This window comes from Mus caroli, chromosome 5, assembly GCF_900094665.2.
Source record: "Mus caroli chromosome 5, CAROLI_EIJ_v1.1, whole genome shotgun sequence".
In the NCBI taxonomy this organism is placed as follows: Eukaryota; Metazoa; Chordata; class Mammalia; order Rodentia; family Muridae; genus Mus; species Mus caroli.
The window spans coordinates 120,552,316-120,573,381 of record NC_034574.1 but is presented as its reverse complement, the minus strand read 5'-3'; the positions used below and the strand labels follow the sequence as shown (position 1 = coordinate 120,573,381).

The following is a 21,066-nucleotide window of genomic DNA, read 5'->3' as shown; positions in this document are numbered from 1 at the left end:
AAAACCCAAAGTCAGTGGGCTGGAGAGATGGCTCAGTGGTTAAGAGCACTGACTACTCTTCTGAAGGTCCTGAGTTCAAATCCCAGCAACCACATAGTGGCTCACAACCCTCCATAATGAGATCTGATGCCCTCTTCTGGGTGTTTGAAGACAGTTATAGAGTACTTACATTTAGTAAATAAAAAAATAAATAAATCTTAAAAACAAACAAACAAAAACAAAGTCAAGAGGAAAAAACCAGCTATCAGATAGGCATTCACAGCCCATGAACTCACCTCAGGACCTACGATCACCATGTAAACATTGGGTGTTTCTTGATGCCATTCTTGGGAAGGAAAAAAAAAAAAAAAAAAAAAGAGAAGAAGAAAAAGGACTTAGAATGGAGCTCACATGGCTTTCAAGTCACAGCTTGGAAAATAATTCAGCTTAACTACAAATGACTCCACTTTGAGTTTTGTCTTCTTAGCTCATTAAGCATTCATTCAGTCTATCCAGAATCAATTTCATTTATTCAGAACACCTACGTGTCACTGTATGCTTTTACATAAGGAACTCTTTCTTTTTGGACTGAAGCAATGGCTCGGTGGTTAAAAGCACTTGCTGCCCTTGCAGAGGATCAGAACTTAGGTCCCAGCAACTACATGGCAGCTGTAACTCCAATTCTGGGGGATCTGATGCCCTCTTCTGGCATCCACAGGTACTGCATACACATATAACGCTGTCAGACAAACACATAAAATAACAATAAATGGATCTTTATAAAAAGTGGTAAGATTTTTTTAAAAAACTAACTTAGGCTCATAATTATTTCTAATTTGTCTGACATCCTTCACACGTGAAGCTGCAAGTCTACACAGAGATATTAATCCTGTAAGTTACCAAATGGCTACTGGCTGTGTCCCAAGTGATCATCTAGGAACAGTCTGCTTATATGCAATAAACAAAGCGGGCGGGGGCTAAGGTCCCACTGGGCATGAAGGCTCACACTGTAACTCCTGCACTTGGGATGCTGAGGCAGGAGGATTGAGAGTTGGAGACCAGCTGGGAGCACCCAGTACGAACAGAAAGCCAAGGCACATCTCTACTTGCAAGTCCCCCACCCCGAGGAGGGCGTAACACATACCTGAGAATGCATCCACAAGGTACAGAGGATCCTTCACTGGTCTGAGTCCACAGATTATAAGGAATATGTACAGGTTGTCAGCACTTTGGTCAATCTCTGCAATGTAAGAGCGTGGGACACCGGCTAAGTTACCCGGCAACAGTGACGGCACTGCAGCAAGGAGACCAGAGGTCAGCAGCTCACGCTGGCCTTCCCGCCCCTAGCGTGATCTCTAAATGCCTTGTCGCACACATTAGATTACATAGGTAAGTCTGAGCTTTATTCTAGCTATGAAATGCAAGGTTTCTGCCATAGAGGGGGAAGGATGGAGGGGGGGGGGGGGGGGGGGGGGGGGGAGGGCGGGGTGTGTGTGTGTGTGTGTGTGATCCAGCCACTACTGAGAGAAATCAGCAGGCCCAGGAAGGACTTGGGTAGTTTCAGTTGATGCAACTAGAAAAGAGGCTTTATGGATGGATGACTGGGGAATTCACAGATGCGTGGTAGGTATGAACATATGTCCATAGGAATCGGAAACACACATACGTCTCCCCATCCTGTTGTTTTTTTTTTCTGCATTTGCCAGTTGGATTTGTCAACTTTACCTCAGAAAACTGTAACAGTTCTAAAAGTAGATATGTATGTTTATGAAGTGGTTTTTTTTTTTTCTCTTTCTCATTTGTTTGTGTTTTCTTTCTTGTGGGTAGTACACGAGATAGTATCTCTTATAATAATAGTCCAGGCTGGCCTCAAACTTGCCTTGAATTTCTGATTCTCCTAACTCCACCTCCCAAGTGGACTAGAGGGAGATACCACCATTCCCAATTCATGCAGGGCTGGGATCGAACCCAGGGCTCCCTGCATGCTAGACAAGCACTCTACCAGATGAGTTATCTGTATAACTTTAAAAAAAACAACAGAGAGGAAAACTGGCTGGGGACATGGCTCAGCAGTTAAGAGCACTGGCTGTCCTAGCAGAGGACCCAGGTTCAATTCCCAGTACCCAGTACCCACATAGTAGCTCCCAATGATCTGTAACTCTAGTTTCAGAGATGTGATGCCCTCTTCAGGCCTCTGTGGATACATACAGACAAAACAGCCATACACAATAATAATAGTGATGATAATAATAATAATAATAATAAATACAAGCTGGACATGGTGGTGCACGCCTTTAATCCCAGCACTTGGGAGGCAGAGGCAGGCAGATTTCTGAGTTCTAGGCCAGCCTGGTCTACAGAGTGAGTTCTAGGACAGCCAGGGCTACACAGAGAAACCCTGTCTTGAAAAACAAAGAACAAAAACAAAAACAAAGAAAAAGAAAAGAAAAAGCCAGGGCTATACAAAGAAACTTTGTCTTGGAAAACCAAAATAATAACAATAACAATAATAATAATACAGAGAAGGCTTAGAAGTGCCATATCTATATAGCAAGACAGCATTGGGCACCAGTCTTGGGACTCTTTTTGTTTTGTTTTGTTTTGTTTTTTGTGACTCTTCTTATGACTGGTGAAGCTGAAAACCCCTGACCACTAGAGAGAGAGTGGGAACTTTCCTGGCCAACAAAATGCAGGGAAAGTAGCTATATATGACCTTTAAGCCTTGGTTGTGAAAGGCCTTGTTACTCTTTGGTCATCTGGCCACACAACCTTCTTAGGGGAAAAAAAAATGTCTTGATAAAGAGACTCACCCTGGCAGAGTGAGGTCCCACCCTGAGGTGAGCATTTCGGGAACAGCATTATCAGACCTAGAACAAGCAGGGGGTGCCTGGTTAAGCCACAAAACCACAACAGCTCACACCCACAGCAATCATGAGAAACAGCCACAGTTGTCTGAGGTCTTGAGGTGTTTTATGGCAACTGGCATATAATTGATGGAATAGCAGTTGTTAATAGACTCAGCACAAAAGCTAGCCTAAACTATCAGCATTTACAGCCTGTGTAATTGGCTGTAAAACCAAGCACGTGCAAGGTTGTCTTCTCCAGGATGGGCACTTGTCCATATATATTTTTTTCTGAGCTTACTTAAGTCTTGAGAATAAAAGTGGCATACTGCATGTGTCATACATGTGCATGAGGGACAGTGTGATGGTTTATATACACGTGGCCCAGGGAGCGGCACTATAAGAAGGTATGGCCCTGTTGGAGTAGGTGTGTCACTGTGGCCATGGGCTTTAAGACCCTCATCCTAGCTATCTGGAAGTCAGTATTCTGCTAGCAGTCTTCAGATGAAGATGTAGAACTCTCAGCTCCTCCTGCACCATGCCTGCCTGGATGCTGCCATGCTCCTACCTTGATGATAATGGACTGAACCTCTGAATCTGTAAGCCAGCCCCAATTAAATGTTGTCCTTTATAAGGTCATGGTGTCTGTGTACAGCAGTAAAACTTTAAAAGACAGACATAGTCAGCACAGATAATAGAATAACCAGAGTGACGCTGGACAGAATCACACTGACAGTGAAGAGTGACAGCCTTGTCCTAGGAAAGCCTTAAGCACAATCACAGGAGCTGGGGGTGTATCTCAGTGGTAAGGTGCTTGCCTGAATATCTTGGTTTGGTCCCCAGTACCACCCACACACTCAACTCACAGATGTGCACACACACACACACACTTCTAAGCCAGGTGTGATGGCATATACTTTCAGTCTTAGTAATTAGTAGGCTAAGTCAGAAAGATAGCATCAAAGTTGGGGCCGGATGGGCTGCACAGGGAATTCAGGGCCAGCATGTACTATATAACAAAAGCCTGGCTCAGAAAGAAAGAAGGAAGGAAGAAAGGGAGGGAGGGAGGGAGGGAGGGAGGAAGGAAGGAAGGAAGGAAGGAAGGAAGGAAGGAAGGAAGGAAGGGAAAGAAGAAGGGAAGGAAGAAGGGAAGGAAGAAGGGAAGGGAAGAGGAAGGGGAAAGGGGGAAGGGAAAAAGAGAAGAAAAAAAGAGGAAGAAAATAAAGAAAATTCCAGGTGAATATGATCAAGATACTTATATGCTGGGGCAGGAGAAAGGGCGTGGTGGTTAAGAGTGATTACTACCTTGGCACAGGACCTAAGTTTAGTTACAAGCACCCATGTGGCGGCTCTCAAGGGTCCGCAACTCCAGCTCCAGAGCACTCCATGCCCCCTGCTGCCCGCTTTGAGCATTGCACCCAAATGCTCATACTCACACACACACATTCATAATTAAAAATTAAATAAAATCTTAAAAATAAAACATTATATATGCATGTGAAAATATGTTATCTTATGCATAATGAATGTAAATATAAAGTGGCCACGGTCTCTGAATTAACCTTTGACAATATCGCTAAGCTGCGTTGAGGGTTTTATATGCCCTCCCCAGTATTTTGAATCTTGTGAACTAGCCTCAGCAGGCAAACCTTAGTGAGTGAATATTTGACTAAAGTCGGAGCCGGAAGCTACAGATGTGGTCTCAAGGTCGGAGAATTGGAATTCAGGCACTGGAATCCAAGGTCAGGAGTCAAGCGATTGTCTTTAATAAATGATAAGCTCTCCTCCTTAATAAAATCTAAGGGGAAGGAAGGGTCAAAATGAGAAGGCAGCCTAAGCCTTTGTTCCCAGAGATGAGCGGCTAATGTTGGATCTGATCCTCAGACTGTACATCTGCTGGGGATGGACATAAAAATTACCTTCCCAGACTTGTGTATTAATTTCAAAGGGAATACAATTCTGTACACGGGAAAAGCAGAGAGGAGGCTGCTTAGCTAAAGCAGGAGGCTGCAGGCCCCCACACAGGACCTGCATACTCACATGCCCAACCCACCTGCCACCCACATACACCCCACACCGCCACATAGATGTATGTACAGCATATTTAGATATACGAGTCTGTGTACTCAAAAATTACCGTCAGCAACAGGACAATCCAACCAAGTCCAGAGCAAGACACAACTCCAGTCTACTCACACCCTTGATATAGGGAGATGCACTAAATCCAGGAGAGGAAGAAAAGTTAAGACGGACAGTGGGAGAGCCGTGAGTACCCCCAAGGTGGGAAATTGGCCTCATTGAATAGGGAGAAAAATATAAATATGTGATCCAAATGCTGCACCAAGATACCATTCCAGAAACTCACACAATTGCTTGGGGAGACCTGGCACCTGGTAAAGCAACTGTCCTGTGCCCCTGTGTGACATGGTGCTGAGGACACACCCACCTTCTTGCTTACCTGGGTCACCTGCTTTAAATAACTGCTGGAACATCTATTTGGCCCAGTTAGCGGGTTACCGCACCTGTTGCCACTAGGGAAACCTAGCCTGGTGTCTCCTGGGACCCGGATGGTTTGGAACGACAGCCCTGGGAAGAGACTGGTCCATGGTCCTCAGCTCCAATTTCTGCAGGATGCTACCTATCACTCGCAAGGAAGCTATGCATCATAGTGCAGCTGAGAAGCCATGATGGCTGAGTGTCACACGCAGCAGTCACACACAATGAAAAACACACTCCAGAGGCTGGAGAGACTCCAATGGTTAAGAGCTGCTTCTGCAGAAAACATGGAACCAGTCCCACACAGCAGCATACAGCCACCTGAAACTCCTAGTTCTTGGATCTGATAGCCTCTTCTGTGGGCACCAGGCATGGATATGCTACCATACTCACACACAGAAAAACATACACACGTAAATAAATAAATAGCCTTAAAGTGCTCTCTCAGGCTGGAGAGATGGCTCAGCGGTTAAGAGCACCGACTGCTCTTCCGAAGGTCCTGAGTTCAAATCCCAGCAACCACATGGTGGCTCACAACCATCTGCAATGAGATCTGACACACTCTTCTGGTGTGTCTGAAGACAGCTACGGTGTACTTATTTATAATAATACATAAATCTTTGGGCCAGAGCGAGCAGGGACAGAGCAAGCGGGGTTGGCTGGAGTGAACCAGGTTGATCGGAACAAGCAGAGGTCCTGAATTTAATTCCCAGCAACCACATGAAGGCTCACAACTCTCTGTACAGCTACAGTGTACTCATATACATAAAATAAATAAATCAATCTTAAAAAAACAAAACAAAACTAGGAAGTACTTAAAATTTTTTACTTATTAAAAAAATAAAGTGATCTCTCTTTCTCTCTCTCTCCCTCCCTCCCTCCCTCCCTCCCTCCCTTGCTCCCTCCAAATTTCAGGTGGCTGGTGATAGACTACCTCACCCTTGAAACAGGATTCCCTCAGACAATCTTGTTCAACCTTGCTCTTTGGTCATGGTGGGAGAGCCTGTCTTGCTTTGTCCAGGCAACTCTGAAAGGCAGGGGCTACAGAATGGAAACCTGAGCTATGGGTTGCAATTTTTTCTGCCCCTTTTCCCCTGAGGGAAATAGTCTGCCCCCTCATGGTGTGTACCAATAAACACCTGTATTGAAAGGTTAGAATCCTGTCTCCTCCTGTCTCTTTAAGCTGCCTCAGAAATCTACAAAATGGGACTAGGGAACAATTTGTAGAGGTCTTGTCTAGCTTGGAGGAAGCCCTCGATTCACTGGCCAGCAAGGGATCAACCAGAGATGATGATACAAGCTCACAATGCTAGCAACTTGGGGTGGAGGCAGGGGGATTAGAAGTTCAAGGTCATTCTTAGCTACACAGCAAATGCAGGGCTGTCCTGGGCTACAGGAGACCCTCTCTCCAAAATAAGTTATTTAAATGAAAATCAATAAAATAGAAATGCACGCTTCAAACTAACGGCGTGCAAGGCACCCTGATATTTCCTATTCAACTTTTTAAAGTGCTCACTCCCCCCAACTCTCTAAATTGATTTTGAGCCTCCTGACCCAGAAGACCCTAGAGGGAGAGACGGAGTTAATCCTATATCCACTGTGCCGTTCAAATCTTCGTGCTGGGCTGGAGATTAAATGTAATGAGAATTCAGGAAACTAAATTAGAGGAATGACAGACAGGGGCATCCCGTGGCCTCGTCTTCTTCTAGAAAAAGAAAGAAAGAAAATTCAAAGAAATACCTGGCGCAGCCTGCCCATAGATAGAAGGCTTATTTTCAGACAGATGAATGCTCAGAAAACCCTGCCAGAGAGCCAAGGGCTAGAGACCAGCATACTAGGGATTGGGTGCTGTCTAGTATGTGGGGTTCTCCATCTGTCAGTCGCAACCCCTTTGATAACTCTCAATCTCCAAACGTTTTATAATACGATCCATAGCAATAAAAGCAATTACAGTTATGAAGTAACAACGTAAATGACTTTATAGTTGGCGGGTCACCACACCATGAGGTCTGTATTAAATTGTTGCAGGATTGGGAAGATTAAGATCCACTGGTGTGTGACCTGGCTGGCACCTTCCAGCCCTTGGTGGCGTATGGAAAAGTGTTGCGTTTGTTCTTTGTTCTTAAAAGGGTAGCCGCAAGAGATGGGCCAGCCAAGGCTTGGGTAAAGCGCATGCTACCTAAAACTTGAGTGACTGATCCTCACTGGTAAATCAAAACATGCGCCTACAGCCTGCCCGTGCCCTCACCGTGCCCTCGTAAGGTTAGGCTGAGTGTGGGTGTGAGCCCAGCAGGTGTGTTGTAGAAATTATTTAAATCTGACCTGGGGGTTCTACCCTATTTTTATATCATTTAGTTCCCAAATGAAAGACACACACAGCCTTTGTATTTCTAATAAGCTGTAATTAGCACAAGAGCTGAACAGATAATGATGTCAGAGTCTATGTTGTCAGAGTCTACTTTCCTAAGAATAACCCTTGAGTTACTACTATGTTTCATCTGGGATGCTCTTAGCTCCAATTGGCCAGCCCTCGGGGCCACGTTTTCTTGAGTCCTAACCCACGGCAGCTTCTCCTTCCTCCGGCTGCCTCCTCCTTGTCCTCCCTCTGCGACCCCAAGTCCAGGAAACCTAAACCCCACCTATATCTCTTTTACCCAGCTATTGGCTGTTGTCATTTTTATTTACCAATCAGCAATAACTTGGGGGCAGGGCCACTGGTTTATATACAGACTCCAAGTCTTGGGGGCCCACACTTAGCATTACAATACATGGTAAAAGGCAAAATCTCAATATCGGTATGCATGTATTTAACATAGATTAGTGTATTTGTAATTGTGTGTGTGTGTGTGTGTGTGTGTGTGTGTGTGTGTGTGGTGTGGGGGGTTGGCATCCACTGCCAGCAACAACTAAACAAGGGGCTGTCTGATCACACATGAGGACAAGTGGAGATTGCTGTGGCTTCCTCCCCTGTCATCAGTGCCATCATTTGACATAACCCTAGCTGGCCTGTATTAGCTGTAGGGCCCAGGCTAGTCTTGAATTTTTGATAACCCTTTTCCCCTTGCTTCATGAGTGCTGAGATCATTGGCGTGAGCCATCATACCCTGCCTTGGCACCTCTCCTATCCCTCAACTATATGGAAAGAAGAGGCTTGAAAAACTTTAGCAGAGGGTGTTATGCTGACTGGAGTCGACATTATAGAATAGGTATCTGATTTATGGCTGTATAAAAACAGAGAGCCATTTGGGCAGTGGTGGTACGTGCTTTTAATCCTAGCACTCAGGAGGCGGAGGCAGGTGGATCTCTATGAGTGAGTTTGAGGCCAGCCTGGTCTACAGAGTAAGTTCTGGGACAGCCAGGGCTACACAAAGAAACCCTTTTTATGGGGCGGGGTGGGAGGGCGGAAATGAAGATCCAGTAGCACCCTCACCTCATAGGAAAACCAAATAGATTTTCTTAAGAATAGACAAGAAAGAGGAACAGGTTAGGATGCCAAGAGTCTCTACCACATAGAAAAACAAATGGGGGTAGGAAAATTGGGGGGAAGATGGGAGGAGAATGAAGCGTAGTAGCATACGTCTAATCCCAGTACTTAGGAAGGACCAGCCTCCACTGCATAGCAAGTTAAAGGACAAACTGGGCTACCTGTGACCTTGTTTCAAGAAAGGGGAATTCTGAGTGGAAGGAGGAAGATAGGCAGAGACAAGTGTAGTAGTGTGTGTGGAGGGGGATCAGGGAGAGGGGGAGAAGGAGAAAGTGAGAGAGAGAGAGAGAAGAAGGAGAAGGAAGAAGGAAGAAAGAAGAAGGAAGAAGGAAGAAGGAAGAAGGAGAAGAAGAAGAAGAAGAAGAAGAAGAAGAAGAAGAAGAAGAAGAAGAAGAAGAAGAAGAAGAAAGAAAGAAGAAGAAGAAAGAAGAAGGAGGAAGAGGGATAAATAAGCAATATAAATAAAGTAAAATGGTTAGTTTAATCTTGGGAAGAGTCTCAGCAAGGGATTGTAAAGGCTGGCCTGTAGGAATATCAGTGGGGAACTGTGTTGATGACATTAATTGATATGGGAAGACCCAGCCCACTGCGGGCAGCACTATTCCCTGCGTTTTGGGTCCTGGATCATAGGAAGAGGAAAGTAAGCTGAATATAAGCATACATGCATTCTTCACTTTGCTCTTGATGGTGAATATGCTTCAAGTTCTTGCCATGATAACCTGGAACTCAGTGTAACCTGGAACTGTGAGCTGAAATAAGTCCTTGACTCCTAAGCTGCGCTACCTGTTCAGGGTGTTTTATCACAGCAACAGGAAATGAAGGGAGTGGAAAACGGAAAGTGGAGAGGGTAACCTCATGGATCTAAGCTTTCCTCTTTTTTTTTTATATATATATATTTTTTATTACATCTTTTCCTCAATTACATTTCCAATGCTATCCCAAAAGTCCCCCATACCCTCACCCCCACTTCCCTACCCACCCATTCCCATTTTTTTGGCCCTGGCATTCCCCTGTACTGGGGCATATAAAGTTTGCATGTCCACCAACAGATTGGGAAAGGATCTTTACCTATCATAAATCAGATAGGGGACTAATATCCAATATATATAAAGAACTCAAGAAGGTGGACTCCAGAAAAATCAAATAACCCCATTAAAAAATGGGGCTCAGAACTGAACAAAGAATTCTCACCTGAGGAATACCGAATGGCAGAGAAGCACCTGAAAAAATGTTCAACATCCTTAATCATCAGGGAAATGCAAATCAAAACAACCCTGAGATTCCACCTCACACCAGTCAGAATGGCTAAGATCAAAAATTCAGGTGACAGCAGATGCTTTCCTCTTTCTAGGATTCTGGGTTTGAGGGCCCATGACTTCCTTTGCTTTAGATAGGTGGGTTGTAGGCAACCGTATGCAAGAATCTCAGAACACTGTCATAGCAACACTGGCCATGCACCTGGAAGAGACTAGAAACCTCACTGACCATTTGAGGAACTTGGTATAAATACTCTTATCCTCATGAGAAGAACGAGCATAAAGAGCACATGGAAAGCCATTATCGTTCTGTAGACTGCTATTAATCTATATAACCACTGGTGCTCACTTAATCTAGAATATGGAATCTTGATGACACACAGCTGGTTTGCTGTTTTAAAGTGGTACAACAGTGATTTGTGAGCCAAGGCTGGGAGATAGAGCAGATCAGAAACTCTGCAACATCCTGAGTGAGGGAGGGCACTGTAAAAAAAAATAATATCAGGGGATGGAGAGGTTGCTTAGTGGTTAGGAATGTGGCTGTTCTTCCAGAAGTCCCAGCTCATGTATGCACAAGGGTCACAGGCATGTACGCTGGTGAAACATGCACATAAAATAAAAATAAATACATATTCTTTTAAAACAGCATCAGGTAGGGACTGGAGAGATGGCTCAGCAGTTAAGAGCACTGACTGCTCTTCTAGGAGACCTGAGTTCAAATACCAGCAATCACATGGTGTCTCACAACCATCTATCATAGGATCCGATGCCCTCTTCTGGTGTGTCTGAAGAGTGACAGTGTACTCATGTACATTAAATAAATCTTTTTTTAAAAAATAGCATCAGGTATTTAAGGTGACTTGTTGGAAAACCCTGTTATTAAGGTCACAGTCCACCTCTCCAAACTCAGAGCAAAATGGAAGACTTCCTTTCTCATCAGAGCTTCTCTTTCTCTGCCTAACCTTATTTGGAGAGTGTCTCTGAGCACAAATGCCTGACCTTATCTGAAGAATGAGTTATGTGTGTGCATAACTCAGTACACACATTCTGCCCTAGCTTCCTGCCCATATGTTAATTAGGTGCAAGGTTAAGACCAATCAACCAGTCTTAGTTAGGGTTTTACTGCTGTGAAGAGACACCATGACCAAGGCAACTCTAATAAGGACAACATTTAATTGGGTCTGGCTTACAGGTTCAGAGGTTCAGTCCATTATCATCAAGGCAGGAACATGGCAGCATCCAGGCAGGCATGGTACAGGAGGAGCTGAGAGTTCTACATCTTCATCTGAAGACTGCTAACAGAATACTGACTTCCAGGCAGCTAGGAGGAAGGTCTTAAAGCCCATGGCCACAGTGACACACCTACTCCAACAGGGCCACACCTTCTAATAGTGCCACTCCCTGGACAGAGCATATACAAACCTTCACACAATCCTTTCCACCTGTACCCCTAAGAGCCCTTATACACCCTCCCCTAGAACAATAAAATAGAATGAATTCTCTCACTGAAGCTGTCTCTAGAAGTCCTTCTGTTATGCTCACAGCCAACTGAACCCTGATCTCTACTTCTGTTCCCTCATGGGTGGGTGGTCAACGACCCCAAGGAGAAAGGAGACCTTCCGCAACTCACCAATATAGATGGTTACATGAGATCCTGCTCTACCTAGCTGCCCTCCAATCTTAAGTGACTATAAGAACTAGAAGACTATGTATAATAGGACGTTTGTTCACCAAGAGCCTGCATCAAATCCTAATCAGTGGTTCTCAACCTGTGAGTCAAGATCCCGTTGGGGGTTGCAGATATCCTACAAATCCGATATTTACATTATGATTCATAACAGTAGCAAAATTACAGTTCTGAAGTAGCAATGAAATAATTTGATGGTTGAGGGTCACCACAACACGAAGAATTGTATTAAAGAGTCTCAGTATTAGGAAGGGTGAGACCCATGTCTATGTCTTCTGCTCTCCTCAGCTGAGGCTCAAGGAAGTATCAGGTTACAATCTCAGGTCACAAAAACTCCAAGAAGCCCAGGTGAGCCAGAGATGGGGTGATAGGCCATCTCCCGCACCCCCCAAATCCAAACCCACTAGGGATGATCAACTGTACAACTGGGAACTCACACATGATTGTTAAACTCTCGGAACAATTCTAGCCACTCCTCTTGCTTTACTGTCTTTCTCCGGTAATCAGCTACCCCAGCCACACCAGGGTCTCCCTGCATGCATGGATTCTGAACAGACAGAATTTCTAACTGTTGGCAGTGATATGGAACACTAGCCAAGTCAGCCCCATGTGGGGGAAATGCCTTCAGCGGAGTACTTTAAATCTCTTGGCTGTCCTGTTACTCACTCGACTACAAGCCCAAACATCAGTCCTGAGACTAAGGAGTTTGACGGAAAGCCGTTTGGCTTTCAGGAATTATGGGTCTCAGTTACGCCTCCATCACGTCCTATAATATATTGAAACTGAAATAACCTAAAGGCAGGCAATTTAAAGCCCCCCCGCCCCGTCCTGAAGAATCGTACCCACATGCTGACATGAAGAAGCAACAGGGTCTTGGGGGTTCATTTATAATGCCGAGAACAGCCACTCCACTGTCATTGGGGATTGATGAATGCGCTACTGAATTTTTTTTTCTAAGAAAATGCTTGGGATTTTTCTTTGCAACAGAAACTAAGGCTGACATGCAGTGTGTGTTGGAGATTTATGGTAAGGTTTTTAGAATGAAAACGGATTTGGGGTGCCCTCACATCAACTGTGGATGGGGGAGCTGATTTCAAATTTTGAGTCTTGGAAGTTTATAGCAAAGCCTATATATCTTTGGGGGGTGTTGAAGCACCCCCACAATTTGGACCTTGTAAAAACTACTAAAGACAGGCCTGGGGAGATGGTTCAGTCAGTAAGCAAGTACAAAGGACCTGGGTTCTATCCACAGAACCCACATAAAAAAAGATAAATAAAGCCAGATCTAAGAGTATGTACGTTTAAGCCAGGTGGTGGTGGTGCACACCTTTAATCCCAGCACTTGGGAGGCAGGCAGATTTCTGAGTTCGAGGCCAACCTTGTCTACAGAGTGAGTTCAAGGATAGCCAGGGCTACACAGAGAAACCCTGTCTCGAAAAACAACAACAAAAAGAGTATATACTTTTTATCCCAGTGCTGGGGAGGGAGAGACAAGAGGATTCCTATGGGCTCACTAGCCAGCTATCCTGGACTACTTGGTGAGCTCTGGGCCAGTGAGAGACAGTGTCTTAACGAGGTGGACAGCTCCTAAGTGTGGGCTGCCTTCTGACCTCCAAACACACCCATGTGCACACACCTGAATGAACTCATAGGCAAACAACCCTAGAGTAGAGCTCTGTCCGAGCAATTCTTGCCTTCAGATCTCATGACAGTAGACAGCTTTTGCCGGTTCTAGCTTTTATGACCAAAAATGACTAGGGTGGCAATCTCATTGGGAGTTTTAACCCCCCCCCCAAAAGCATATACTGTAGACCTTGTTTCTAATCAGTCTATATCTAAAAGACTTTTCACGATAAACTTTTGTCCAACCAGCATCACTGAGTTTATTTCACGCAGTGAATGGAAGATGAAGTGGTTGAGTTTCTGAGTTGAGAATTCCACTACAGACCGGAAACAGCTCCCCACCCCCCGGCACCATCTATGGACTGTGTCCGTATGCCACTGCAGACACTCTCTTTTGTTTTGGGGTTGTTTTGTTTTGTTTTGTTTGTTTGTTTGTTTGTTTCAAGACAGGGTTTCTCTGTGTAGTCCTGGCTGTCCTGGAACTCACTTTGTAGACCAGGCTGGCCTCGAACTCAGAAATCCACCTCTGCTCCCGAGTGGTGGGATTAAAGGCATGGGCCACCATGCCTGGTTGCCAGGTGACACTCTTGAAAGTTGCAAGGAGCTCAGATTAATTGTACAGTTTCACACAAACCCACTGTTAGGAATGCCTCCTAAGAAAACATCTAGGAATGCTCAAAGAGTGGAGGCTACACCACTCTGTTAGTGCAGATTGCAACATTGTAGAAAGAGAAAAGCCAATTGCAGCAAGATGCTTTGAAACATCTGACAGCAGACTCGGAGGGATGCTCCCGCAAAGGGCCAAGAAGGGAGCCACGCCTTACCTAATGATTGCTGGAGGAAGGTGTTCCAGTTAAAGTTGGCATTTGGTATTGTTGCAATTCCTGGTGGATAGAGTAGGAAAGAAAAAAAGGAAGTTTGGGCTCTTACAAATCCATTCAACTTCTTAGGAGTTTCCTGGGCCCTTGGGCTCAGGTTGAATGCACCTGTGGATTCCAGGGATGTCACATCCCAATCAACCACCATCCCAAGCGACCACCTTGGTTTGTACAGACCTTGAGCTTTTTAAAGAGACTCAGGAAGTCTTCTAAAACATCGGCACTTGAATTCTACTGCTCTGGGTAAAGGCTCTCCGTCACTTACAATTCCTAAAACCGACACTCAATGAATTGTGTGGTTGCGAGCCCTCTGTCATTTCCTCGAATGGATTTTTTAAGTTAAAAAAAAAAAAATTCAGCCCTGAGTGATGGCTGCCTCGAGTTCCAAGGAAAGCTGGACTTACAGAAAAAGGCTCTGAAGAGAGAGAGGAAGGAAGAGGAGGGTTGGACTCATAAGTTCCATCATCCACCCACCTCTAACCTTGCTTCAAGGTCATCACTTGCCCAGAGAGTGCGGCTTAGGTACCTTCTGCACAGGCCCCACAGCCCTAAGACCTGCAAGGTAGGAGCTTCCTGCAGTCTATGCAGACAGTGGCCGGACAAAGGGGTCAAGCCAGTTCCCCAGGAGCCCAGTCTCTCTGGACAAGAAACAAAACAGGCGAGGACCAGACTCTACCTACACAGATTCGGAAACCCTTTACCAGCCCTTTCGGCACATCTGTCTTGAAATAGAGACCGCTGTGACTAGAGCTTGAAAAATAAGCTAGGGGGTCTCATGTAACCCAAGCTGGCCTTGAACTCACTCAGTTCTGACCTTTCTAAGTTCATCTGCCTAGTGCTGGGGTCTCAGAGGCCCAGAGGAGCCTAAGTGACATGATAAAGCCAAGAGGGGCCTGTGGGGCCGACATATTTTAGTTCTCCCTGTTTCGGCCATTACATTGACTGAAATCAGTCCCAGGTCCTTCTTTGGACCCCTCTGTCCATCCTCTGCCCTCAAGGACAGCTTGTAAGGGTCAGTGGAGCTAGAGAAGAGAGCCTTTTCCCTTTTGATCAAGGCAAAAATTTGCCTCCATTGTTATACAAGCTCAATCCTGTAATTCTAGCTAAGGCTAGAGATGGGACGGCCAGAAGTTCAAGGCCAACCTGGGTTAGAGAGTCTACAGAAAGAGAAACCAAAATAACACACAGGGAGGGCAGTGGAGTCTGTCGCCACTGGTAGGATGTATGGTCATCTGCACTTTTCCTTATTGTTTTATAATTTTTCCCATCTCTCTTTTACTCTAATGTTAGAAAGCAATGGAAATGTATCCTCTCTGGTTATTCTAAGTACCACTCAGAGGCTGCATTGCCTCAGTCAACATTCTCGTAAAATATAGAGTATCGAGGGGGCCAGCAAGATGACTCAGTAGGTGGAGGTACTTGCCACCAAGCCTGACTTCAATCCTTGGGACTCAGATGGTGAAAGAGAGCCAGTCAGGTGGTGGTAGTTCACAGCTTCAATCCTAGCCCTCAGGACGGAGGCAGAGAGATCTCTGAGTTCAAGACCACCCTGGTCTACAAGGTGAGTTCCAGGAAAGAACCAAAAAAAGTTGTCGTCTAACGTCCATGTGTGTCCAGTGGTGTGTGCATGAACACAAATGAGTAAAAGAAACGAATAAACCGTATATGTCTTATATGGACACTTGAAATTATAGACGCTACATATTATATATTAAATATATATTACAAATATATTTAAAAGTTCTTACCTTGACTCTGGACAAAGATCTTCCCAGTTGCATGTGGCTTTTAAAAAGGGAAGAGAAAGGTAGGGAGTAAATTTAATGGTCCGACCATTCTATACTTTCAGAGACCAAGATAATTAAATTACCCTTTTGGAAACATCTCTAAGCCACCCACAACTGGCTTGTTAGGAGCACAGAGTTACTTCCATTCCTAAAGGGTTTTGCCGTTAATAACAGAGAGCCTCTAAGAAGAACAAAGAAAGAAATCGGGCTTAATGTAGGAGAGTCCCCAAAGCCCAGGAGTGTACCTGTGGCTGAAGGAGAGGTGGTGGACAAGTGCCATTCAGGGGTGCTTTGTCCCCAAGTGGAAAGGGTATTCCCCATCCCTCAGGACAAAGGAGGAAGGAAAGAATGGAAAACACGGGCCGGGCGTGGTGGCGCACGCCTTTAATCCCAGCACTCGGGAGGCAGAGGCAGGCGGATTTCTGAGTTCGAGGCCAGCCTGGTCTACAAAGTGAGTTCCAGGACAGCCAGGACTATACAGAGAAACCCTGTCTCGAAAAAACAAAAAAACAACAAAAAAAAAAGAATGGAAAACAAAGAGAGGATGGGGAGAGGGAAGAAAAGGGGGAGAGGGAGGTAGAAAAAAAAGAAGAGGTGGGAGACAGACCCAAAAAGCACAAGTGGCAGCCAGTGGGAAGAACATGTTGACCTCAAGACCAAGCAGCGCCTTCAGTGTTCCCAGAATCCCACCAGAGGCAGCTGTCTCCCTCCTTCCTTTTCTGCCCCGTTCCTCCTTCTTTCCCTCCTCCTCTCTCTCTCTTCTTCTTTTTTCGATTTTATCCTTCCTCCTCTTTCTTCTCTCCTTCTCCCTTCATACCAAGATCCCAGCTTCTTATTCTTTGTGGTATTCTCTGGTAAAAGTGCACAAGAGCCTGCAAGATGGCAAAAAGCCCATTTCTCCAGATCCCAGAGATAAGGGGCTAGTGCGCATTAAATGTCTGGACAGAAGTGAGAGCTGGAGAGAGGCAGGGGATCCTCTGTCCCATAGCAAAGGAGAGACTCAAATGCTAATGGCTGTGGTCAAAATAGAGTCCCCTGGACAGGATCAATAGGGACCAACTCTGTGTATATTTTTATTTTGTGACCTAAATATTCTGATGAAGTCAGGAAGTGACACCTGAAGCCAGAGGTCATCATTCTGTCGTGTGTATACACACTCTATACACAAGCGAGCACACACACACACACACACACATACATATATGTGGGGGCATAGCACCATCGCTAACAAAGCAAGGCCCTAACACTGTAAATGGCACACACACACTGGTTCTCAAACTTATCTGTCAGGTTGGGGAACAAGCCGTGGTGACAAAGCCCAGCCAGGCAGACCCTCCATGGGAAGACAGGCAACCAGCCACGGGTATGGGGAGGGGCAGCTTCCACTCCAGGACAGAGCTGTTCACTTCAGTTTGGGTTTTGCCTCAGCATTGCCGTTTTAAATTTAACCCTTTGAACCACTGGCCCACCAAAGTTTTCCCTGTCCTACTCAAGGTTGCATCCAGCTAATACAGGTGTCGCTGAGAGAATCCCATGAACTCGAAAGCCCTTTATAGGGAAGTATTTCGAAATTCACTTCTCAGCTAGGCACAGGAGCGGATGCCTGTAATGTCATCACTTGGGAGAGTAAAGCAAGAGGATCGCCTTGAGTTTGAGGCCAGCGTGGGATACATCAAGACCCTACCTCAGAACAAAATGAGATCTCCTGTTTAAAGAAGATAATAGAGACCGTCTACAAAAGCAAGCATAAAATGAGGGGTTGGAGACAGACAAGTTATCCAGTGGCCTCCTAGACCTCACCAGCACATATACGAGAGAAAATAACAAGTTCAAAAGGCATGCTAGGTGAACCCTCAACATGGGCTGCCTTCTTTAGGGACTCAGTGCTTCAGAGCACGAACTTTCTCAGAACCTTCCAGTCCACACCCCCTGTGCCTAGACAGCATGCCTTCATCGATCTTGTGCCATGCCCCAAATCCAGCTTTTGCCAGCGCTCCAGACCTCTCATCTTCAGGTTCAAAGCCTCCTGTTGGATTCCATACTTAGGACCATATCCCCATCTCAAGCTTTCTGTTTGTTTGGTTTGGTTTGTTTGTTTAAAAGGGAGCTTCCGCCGGGCGTGGTGGCGCACGCCTTTAGTCCCAACACTTGGGAGGCAGAGGCAGGCGAATTTCTGAGTTTGATCAAGGCCAGCCTGGTCTACAGAGTGAGTTCCAGGACAGCCAGGGCTGCACAGAGAAACCCTGTCTTGAAAAAAACAAAACAAAAAAAAGGTGGGGGGAGGGGGGCTTCCAGTAGCTGGGGCTGGCCTCAAACAAGCTAGGTAGCTAAGGATGACCTTGTGTAAGGGGCTTCTCCACTTCTGACTACTTGCATTACAGAGGACCACCACACCAAGGTTTTGTGGGGCTGGAGGATGGAACTACATCCTATATGCTAAGGGGCCCGTGGCCTACTGAACTACACCTAGCCCAGTTATAAAAGCCTCCCATTCGTACCCACGTATGTTTTCACAGTGAAGCCTTGCCTTGTTTTACCGTGTTGTTTTCTCTCCTTGCTTGGTAAGAGATTTCTATGAAAAAAGAACGGGAGGGTAAAGGACCTCCTTTAAAAGTGCTAATTTGTGTGTAATCTGCATTGATACAATGTATGTGTAATCTGCATTGATACACTGTGTGAACCTCGTGTGCCGGAGTGGTGATTTCCTCTGCGCAATTTGTAACCATTATATAGGTTCTCTTCAAAAAGCTACAATCGGAAGTCATTTTTTTTTTGTAATTTCAAATCAAAGTCATTATTTTTTGCTGCCCCCGTTGAGCCTTAGAGTCTGCATCTATTACAAGAACTCTTAATGGAGTTTCCACTGGCAGAAAGTTAATTCCAGAAGATTAGCCTTTTATATTAACCTGAGAATGAGAGGTCTTTTTGTAACTGTGATCTGAGCCTTCTTTTCTTTTGTCTTTGTCCTTATCTTGTGCTGCTCCCAGGTCAGAGACAACTGCAATACTATTGAGCCACGCTCTGACCCTTCATCCAAGGGCTGTACCACCTCCACAGCCTCTAAACTAAGCCCTAGCCCCTCCCTGGTTAATTCTAAGCAGGTGCTCTCCAGCCCAGCCCATTCTTAACCTAGTCGTGCCCCCTCCCACTCCTTTTAGTAATATTCTATAAAATGGGTCTCTTACAAAGCTGTGCTTATTTTAGAGCATGTACCTTACAGGATGCTGGCTTTTCCCATCAAATAATTAGTCAAATTATGTAATAAGTTCTCAGGAGCCTTAAAATGGAGTCTTAATACTCTCCCCCTTCCTCTTAAAATATCACACACACACACACACACACACACACACAAAGCTGCTTTAGTTCTCAGCCTTTTAGTTTTTTCATTAAATCCCAGAGAAACAGCCACGAGAGATGAATGAATAGAGAAATTCACAAGTCTCCAGGTACGGCCATTTCTTCCAGTGACAGAGTTCAGTTGCCAGCTTAATTAATTTCGAGTAGAAAAAGGGAACTGAAAGGGACATCTTGACTTTCTCTACTTGTATTAGAAAAGTGTGTTTCTAAGGAGAATAGAAGCAAGGCTGCTCTGGGATTAGCATCTCACCACACCCAATTTAATTACCTTTCTAAATGAAGATGGAGGAAAAAATGCAGTTTTAAGTTTTGAACTGGATTCTTTGCTTAAAAGTACATTGACATACATGATATCTATATATGCACATATTCTCTCCCTTTAAAAAATGTCTCAGGCCGGGTGTGGTGGCGCATGCCTTTAATCCCAGCACTCGGGAGGCAGAGGCAGGCAGATTTCTGAGTTCGAGGCCAGCCTGGTCTACAAAGTGAGTTCCAGGACAGCCAGGGCTATACAGAGAAACCCAAATACCAAACAAACAAAAGAGTCTCAGGGTTTGGGGGAGGAAGGGAGGGAGAATGTGCATGCAGTACCCACAGAGGCCAGTAGAGGACATAGGATTTCCTGGGACTGGAGGTATAGATGATTATAAGCTGCCGTATGGATAATTGGGAATCGAACTTGGGTCCTCTGCAAGAGCAGCTAGTGCTCTTAACCACGGGGCCATCTCTGCTGCCTCCACATTCTCTCTTTTGAAGTCATAAAGTGCCAGGCACAGTGGTGGCTTCAAAACCTTTAATCCCAGCACTCAGGAGGCAGAGGCAGGCCCACCTCTTTGGGTTCAAGGTCAGCCTGGTGTACATAGTGAGTTCCAGGTCAGCCAGGACTACATTTGAGACCCTGGCTCAAAAAGAAGAAAAGAAGAAGGAGAAGGAGGAGGGAGTGGGGGAGGAGGAGGAGGGGAGGTAGGAGGAAGACAGGAGGGAGGAGGAGGAGAAGAAGAAAGGGGAAAGAAAGCCCTAGGGACCTGGAAACACCTATAATCTTATCTTTCAAACTAGGATTACTGATATCTGGTCCCGCTTTGGAATAATTAGGTACAATTACCCAAAGTACAGCCTGAGTTAAGTCTGCTTCCAAAACAGAGCACATAAAATTCAAAACCAAAGCTGGCTTTTCCTCCAGCAAGATTAAGACTACATTGCTCAAAACACATCATCTGCTGCTGTTCACGGTACATGAATCAAAGTCTCTCCTCCAAAATCTACCTAAAAGAATTCCATAAATACAGCTGAGTAAGATACCTTTATATTATTTATACATATTTGTATTTGAAAAGAAATCGAATCAAATAAAAACACTGGGCTGAACTTTATTGGAAAATCCACCCACAACCCTGGACAAAAAATGTGTATTAAAAACAGCTTCACTTTCAAATATAATAACTATCCCCCAGCCATGGAAACAAGGTAATCTCGTCTTTTATTAGGTTTTTGTCAGTATCTCCTATATTCTCATCTGGGAGGGACCAAGCCATCTTAGCTACTTCACGAGTCGTGTGTTTCTTCCTTAATGTTTACTATGTTAAAAAATGAAATGTTGGGGCTGGTGAGATGGCTCAGTGGGTAAGAGCACCCGACTGCTCTTCTGAAGGTCCAGAGTTCAAATCCCAGCAACC

General features: G+C 45.1%; 1 protein-coding gene across 4 annotated transcripts in view; it reads right to left on the bottom strand.

Annotated features, from left to right (window-relative positions):
- Glt1d1 (glycosyltransferase 1 domain containing 1) overlaps positions 1 to 21,066 on the bottom strand; it is a 92,005-nt gene that overhangs the window by 30,488 nt on the left and 40,451 nt on the right. For 3 of the 4 annotated variants that reach the window (XM_021163965.2, XM_021163967.2, XM_021163963.2), the window contains 5 exons: positions 15,995 to 16,031; positions 14,193 to 14,252; positions 2,790 to 2,846; positions 1,124 to 1,219; positions 276 to 325 (listed from right to left, as the gene is read on the bottom strand). In XM_021163965.2, the coding sequence (XP_021019624.1) occupies positions 276 to 325; positions 1,124 to 1,219; positions 2,790 to 2,846; positions 14,193 to 14,252; positions 15,995 to 16,031 (300 nt within the window). The remainder of the gene's footprint in view (positions 1 to 275; positions 326 to 1,123; positions 1,220 to 2,789; positions 2,847 to 14,192; positions 14,253 to 15,994; positions 16,032 to 21,066) is intronic. The other variant, XM_021163964.2, reaches the window with a different exon arrangement.